At 44.1% G+C, this 6840-nt stretch overlaps 1 protein-coding gene across 3 annotated transcripts; it reads left to right on the top strand.

Annotated features, from left to right (window-relative positions):
* The first annotated feature begins 6 nt into the window (after nt 1-6).
* LOC123063361 (uncharacterized) lies at nt 7-6159 on the top strand. Of its 3 annotated transcripts, none has more exons than XR_006430272.1 (3): nt 7-1660; nt 1736-1923; nt 5715-6159. XR_006430272.1 is itself a non-coding variant. In XM_044487123.1 (3 exons), the coding sequence occupies exons 1-3, from the start codon at nt 1541-1543 to the stop codon at nt 5758-5760; spliced, it is 363 nt and encodes a 120-aa protein (XP_044343058.1). In that variant the 5' UTR covers nt 7-1540; the 3' UTR covers nt 5761-6159. The 3 variants fall into 3 exon arrangements, 1 of the variants encoding a protein (XP_044343058.1); XM_044487123.1 differs by having other exon boundaries at nt 1727-1923; XR_006430270.1 differs by having other exon boundaries at nt 7-1923.
* The last annotated feature ends 681 nt before the right edge of the window (nt 6160-6840 follow it).

The following is a 6840-nucleotide window of genomic DNA, read 5'->3' as shown; positions in this document are numbered from 1 at the left end:
AGATATGGAGGAATGTTTGCTCCACTTCTGGGAGTCGCCCGCGAGAGAGAAAACTAGGGTTCATCCATCCTTTTCATGGTGGGAAGGAAAAATTCGTGGGGATCCTAGGTCGTTTGCTCAAGTTGTTTCTTCTCCTCCCACCAAGCCTGCAGTAGATCCCAGCCTCGAATCGCATAAGATGAGGGAAGAAGGGTTTGGTGCTGGCCGCCATGGCCACGGCGCGGGCCGTTTCAACCACGGCGAGGGGCGCGGTCGTGGGGATGGAGGTGGTCGCGGGCACGCAGAGGTGGCGGTGGGGGAGAGGACGTGGCCGGGAGAGCCATGTCTGGACTCGCAAGACGGCCGGGGCTTCCTCCTCCAACGCCCCGTCCGGATCTGATGAGACGGGATTCGATCGATGGGAGAAGGCTGCGGGGGCCAGCCAAGACGCCTTTGCTCACCAGGAGCGTTGGGGCTCTGATGAGGGTGACAAGGCTCTCCACAACTCCTACAACTCTGCGCCTCCTGTTAAGATGCGTGAGATCCCTCCTAATCCTGATCCTATGGTTGCTTCTTTTGAATCCTTTCAAATCTGCAATCTGTTAGGCCACCCTACTGCTAAATTCCCCCAGGCTCTCTATGTTAGATGCAAGAAGAAAGGGCATCTCTCTGTCATCTGTACTGACTTTCTTCCTTGGGAGTGCATAGCTGCGATGTGTGCTTCCAAGCTAAAGTGCAAGGATTTTCACTATATCCATGATTACTCTGTTAGTAGTCAGAACAATGATAGGATTGTTAAGGTCATTATTACCATAGTTGAGGGAGAGATTACCACCAAGAAGCTAGTGGATGAGTTTGAGAAATACATTGGGCAGGGATGGCGTTGCTCAGCCCATCTGATTGCACCAAAACAATATGTGATGCGTTTTCCCAACCAGAGAGAGGTGGATAGAGCTGTCTTCATTGAATACATTACTCTCAAGTCTCTAGGAGTGGTTGTTTGTATCACCCCATGGTCTGAGGATGTGGAATCTGAGGGCTTGCTGAAAGTGGGTTGGGTGAAGATTAGCAAGATCCCCCCCCCCCCCACAACAAGCGCTGTGAAAAAAATGTTGCTTTTGTTGGAGGCTTAGTTGGGGTGACCCTGGACATATATATGTCTACTCTCCACCGTCCCTCTCATGTTCGTGCTAAATTGGGATGTCGCGACATTGATAAGCTTCCCACGTCTGCTGAAGGGTGTCTGGGAGGACGTTTCTATCATTTTCAGTATGAGGTTGAGGAGATTTTGGTGAGGAATATGGTCCAAGAAGAAGAGCCCGTCCAGATCCCACGCTATGTTGGCCAAAGAGTGATGACACCTAAGAAAAAATGGGATGATACACCGCCTGATGAGAATAATAAGTCCTCTGAAAGGAATGATAACAAAAATACCTCTTCTTATCGTGGCGGCAAGGCCTGTTGCATGCCGTCACTTGATGAGAAGAAGAAAATTCATAAAGAGAACAACGCCTCTTGAAGTGAAACCAGTGGGGCCAGCGGTCCGCTACTGATCGAGGAGATGGCACTAGAACTTGCTGCTGCTTGCTCTCAGCAAAATGTTTCTATGGTGGCCCCCTCTCAAGATGAATATGGTCTTGATCCTATTGATCATGAATCTGACTACGATCAAACTCTGAAGGTGATTGCTGCTGTCACTTCACCCTCCTATGATTCTGTTGCTAGTCCTTCTTCTAACTCAGATCAGATCTCTAAGGTGATGGGAGAGGTGGAAGAAAACATGAAGATATCCAAGGATTACATGGTACAACTTCCTCATCCTCATTGCGAGGAGATTATTCCTACACCACCACTTGCCCCTGAGCTTCCAGCGCAATACTCATCTTCAGCACATGTATATGGAGGCGAGGGCCGCATATCTGGTCAATGTCAAAAATCTGAAAGGTAACACTAATCTTGTTAATCACAATGCTTTTGCTGCCCTGGCTGATTCTGAAATTGTTAGTCGTGCTACTAAAATGGGGGTGTTGATTCCTGATAATGATTTCTCTTGTGTTGATATTTTGAGGGAAATGGAATCTAATAGAACTAATTTGATAGATAAAAACACCAAACCCCATGATGATCAGGGGGATGATATGTTTATCACCAATGGGCTGGGTAAGGACACCCCTCTAAATCTAACATGGCTTGATGAAGATGAGATTGTTAATGAGAAACTAGTGAAAACTAAATCCGCTAGAAAGTATAGAAAGAAAGTGGATGTCAGACTACCTAGGCCTGTGACTAGGAGTCAGAAAAAGAGGGACGATGCTGCTACTGAGACAGGTGGCTCTACCCTGCCTCCTGGTAGGGCCACCAGAGCCACAAAACAAACCAACCATTCCAAATGAGAGGCCTTATTTGGAACTCCACAAGGGTGGGCAAGAAGGGGATGGCCACCTGCCTCTCTGATCTTATTAGTGATCATTCCATTGACTTCCTAGGTTTACATGAGACTTTGAAGAAAGGCTTCTCTCCCAAAATTATCAGGAGCTTCGACCCGTTTGGTAATTTTCACTAGGAAAGGATTCCTGCTGTAGGTAGATCTGGTGGGATTTTGTGTGGTATCCGCACCAACACCCTGGAGGTGTTGGGTTGCATCAAAGGCAGGTATGTTTTACATATGAACATTAGAGAGATTAAAACAAAAAAAGCATGGAGCCTCCTAGTGGTTTATGGCTCTGCTCATGAGGAGCACAGGGAGGATTTCTTGAGAGAATTATCTTCCTTTTGCAATAGCACATATTTACCTATATAGTGGGTGGAGATTTTAACATTCTTAGGCATAATGGTGATAAGAACAAGAAAATGCAGCGTTCGGACAAATTTGGACATGCCAAAAAACGCAAAGAAGATCTGAGGATCGAGCTCGAATTGTTGGAAGAGGCAAAAGAAGACGGCCCTTTGCCTCCCGAGCTTTATGGCAGAAAGGTTGATGAGTGTGTGGAGTTGTACGAGCTGATAGCTGTGGAGGAGATATACTGGCTAGAACAATCCTATGAACGCTGGCTCTTGAGGGGAGGCCGCAATACAGACTGCTTCCACAAAATAGCCAATGGCCGTGAACAAAAAAATACTATCCATGCCCTTAAATGTGGGGAGGTGCAGATCGAAGGCACTGACAACCTTCTTGCTCATGCCACTAAGTTCTATGAAGAATTGTTTGGCCCGGCCCCTGGCAATATATTTCACCTGGACCCTGATACTTGGGCAGATGATGAGAAATTGACAGCTGAGAATAATGCTGATCGTACTAGGGAATTCTCCGAAGAGGAGGCCAAAGCTGCTCTGTTCGACATGGAAGTCAACAGGGCCCGGGGCCTGATAATATTCCTGCTGAATTTTATCAGTGCTGCTGGGATATAGTTAAAACGATATTATGCACATTTTTGATAGTTTCCATAAAGGCACCCTAGATGTGCAGCGTCTTAATTATGGGATTATTACACTATTACCCAAAATCTCTGGGACTGATCGTATTCAGCATTTTCGTCCCATTTGTCTACTCCGTTGCCTGTACAAACTAATCACGAAAGTCATGGATAGGAGGGTTGCTAAGTACGCTGACATCTTTATCAGTCCTGCCCAGAATGCCTTTGTGAAAGGCAGAAGCATTATGGATGGGTTGCTAGCCCTACATGAACTCCTCAACTATACTCATGTTCAAAAAAGGGTTGGGGTAGTCCTCAAACTTGACTTCGAGAAAGCATATGATAAAGTTAATTGGGATTTCCTATAGGAATGCCACAAACTTCGAGGTTTTGATCAAAAATGGTGCGGTTGGGTCGAGCAGATTCTCCGCAATGGCATGGTGAGCATCAAGCTTAACAATTGCGTGGGACCGTACTTCTAGAGTGCTAAAGGGGTATGGCAAGGGGACCCCCACTCTACTTTCCTTTTTAACCTTGCCGTCGAGTGCTTGACCAAAATGATCAAAAATGCCCAGAAAAACAATCTTATTATAGGTTTGGCTCCTGATTTGGTTCATAATGGAGTCGCGGTCTTGCAATACGCGGATGACACGATCATTTGCTTAGAACCCCTGTTCAAGAATTCATCCGATTAACCAGTTAACTTGCCGATTAATCCCTACTCATAGGGTCACCGAGTAGCCGATAAACTGATAAATCGTCCGATTAATTGATTAAATGGCCAATTAACTTGCCGATTAGCTTATTAATCCCCTACTCGCCAGCCAACCGAGCAGTTACCAGTTAACGATTTTCTCAACAATGCTTATAACATGATTTGGAAAAAGATGTGAACTTAAAACTTCTCCTGTACACTTTCCAAATGATGTCTGGGCTCAAAGTTAATTTCCATAAAAGCGAGATTCTCACTGTTGGGGGAGATGATCATATTAATAAAGCTTATGCAGATCTATTTAACTGTGATATTGGTCATTTCCCTCTTAAGTACTTAGGGATGCCTGTCAGTTTTACTACCCTAAAAAATTCTGACTGGGAGTTTATTGTTGATAAATACTTAGTCAGATTTGATGCCTGGGTTGGTAATGCGGCGTCCATGGGAGGGAGACACACCCTGTTGGACATGGTGGTCACCCAAATCTCCCTGTATCACATGTCCATGTGGCTGATGAATAAAAATTTCGTGGAAAAGCTTGATAAACATAGGAGGAGGTTTTTCTAGCAGGGTTGTAATAAAAAAACGTCGTTACCATCTGGTCAGATGGAGCAGAATCTGTAGGTCTAAAGAGAAAGGTGATCTGGGCATTAAGGATTTACGCAAGCAAAACATCAGCCTGATGGTCAAATGGTGGTGGAAACTTGACACCCAAACTGGGATCTGGCAAGATATTGTGAAAGCTAGATACCTACGTAATCAGACAGTTGAAATTGTCGGACCTCGTTTCAATGATTCACCATGTTGGAAAAGCCTGTTAAAAATCAAGGATTTATATATGATTGGAAGAAAAATCCATACGGGGTCTGGTAACCTGACTCGGTTATGGAAAGACTCCATCAACGGGCTGCTCCCGTTCATGGAACAATTTCCCCGTCTCTTCAATATCTGTGCAGAACAGGACTGCACCGTGGACAAGCTGGAGTCTGTGGTCTGTACTGACTTCTTTCGCAGGAGACTTGACAATGAGTTAACGGATCAATGGTTGAAATTGAGAAACTGTGTTCACATGATGAATCTGCCAGGCGACAGAGACTCTGTTTATTGGAGTCTAAACAAATTAGGTAAGTTTACTACCAAATCAATGTACAAAATGGCTAGAAAAACCTCTTGGTGGGTGCAATTACAAATGGATTTGGAAAGCTAAACTTCCACTCAAGATACAGATCTTTCTCTGGCAACTATCCCAAGATGCGGTGCTTACTAGGCATGTTATGCGCCAAAGAAAATGGCCAGTGAACCATGTGTGTTCCTTCTGCCACCAAATTGAAACATCTCAACACTTGTTTTTTGATTGTTCTGTGCCTAGGGTTGTATGGCGATCGATTGGGGTCACTCTCGGGACAGATTTATTCCCCTGTAACTACTGGCAGTTCTTCGTTTGGTGCCACTCCTTTCTGCCGGGTTTTGACTCATTTTATACCGTGGCTCTTGGGGCACTCACTTGGTCCATCTGGCTGGCTCGTAACAAAGCTACCTTTGAGAAAAAATGATCAAATCTCCTTTTGAGATTGTCTTCACGGCAGTTTCTTTTCTCTTGTATTGGGCAGGTCTACAGGCGGGCGACGACGTCACGCAACTTCGAGCAGGTGCTGAGATGATTCGCAACGGGACCCTGCTGCTGATGAGGGTCTGCGACGCAACCAAGGGTGGAATATGAAGAAAGCTGGAGCGGGTGCTCTGTCGTCGGTCTCTTTTGGCACTTGTTCGCTGGGTGGCTTCGTAGTGGTTGCATCTTAAAAACTGAGTACTGTTTAGCCCTGTTTCTTTGATGGCTCTCCATCCTGTTTTTGTAATAGGACTAGTGTTATTCTGGTGCTGCTCAGGTTTTCGTCCCATAGCACTCGTTTCGATGACGGGCGAGTGCGGTGGGTTTCCTAGCAGTGCGTTGAACTCGCTCTCCCCTTCTCCCTGTTCTTGGACTATGTTTTGAACCTTGCATTTCGGTTCTAAGTAATCGAAAGGGGATAGCCCGGTTCAAAAAAAATTAGTTCAACAACCACCAGCTCTCTCCGCTTGGTGGGCTATAGATTGCACTTGTGCATGGATGGATTCTGTTTGTTTTTTCACCGTGGTCATTTTTCCAGATGGGCTATAGGTAAATGGGATTGGGTAAAGTCGTCAACTGTGTCAACTAACTCTCTACCGATAGTATAGGTCCGCTCAACACCAGATGAGAGAGGCCGAAAACCATAAGCTTCACCCACAGCGGAGGATAGAGTACAAACTAGTCAAATTACACTGGGACCCATGCGGGTTTTCTTTTCTATCGGACTAAATATGGTTTTCTTCTGGTGTATACTTCATTTTTCTTTTTACACCTTGTCTTCAATTGTTTTGCAATTTAATTCATGAACATTTTCCATAATTGTAAAAAAATCAATTTGTGAACATCTTTAAACGACACATATTTTACAAAATTATTAACATTTGTAAATTGCAACTTTCTTAAACTCACGTATGTCTTTGAAATTTGCTAATATATTTGTAAATTTGAGAGAATTTAAAAAAACATAAGAATTATGTAAAATGCACCAATAATTTTTTGAAATTTGTTAAATTTCTAAAAAATAAACATTTATTCAAATTTGAACATTTAGAAAATTCTGAAACTCATTTAAAATTTGGAAACATTTTTAAAGTTCATTATTAATTTTAAAATTCATGAACACTTTT

The sequence above is a fragment of the Triticum aestivum genome, chromosome 3A (genome assembly GCF_018294505.1).
Source record: "Triticum aestivum cultivar Chinese Spring chromosome 3A, IWGSC CS RefSeq v2.1, whole genome shotgun sequence".
NCBI lineage: Eukaryota > Viridiplantae > Streptophyta > Magnoliopsida > Poales > Poaceae > Triticum > Triticum aestivum.
Note: the sequence above shows the minus strand (reverse complement) of the source record. Positions and strands in the feature narration are given on the sequence as shown.

What these genes read in the sequence shown, in the direction of transcription:
- LOC123063361 (XM_044487123.1), top strand. Translation starts at nt 1,541, where the DNA reads ATGGCACTAGAACTTGCTGCTGCTTGCTCTCAGCAAAATGTTTCTATG. An exon ending in ACTACGATCAAACTCTGAAG is followed by an intron (nt 1,661 to 1,726) that starts GTGATTGCTGCT and finishes AACTCAGATCAG; the next exon opens with ATCTCTAAGGTGATGGGAGA. An exon ending in CAATGTCAAAAATCTGAAAG is followed by an intron (nt 1,924 to 5,714) that starts GTAACACTAATC and finishes TGTATTGGGCAG; the next exon opens with GTCTACAGGCGGGCGACGAC.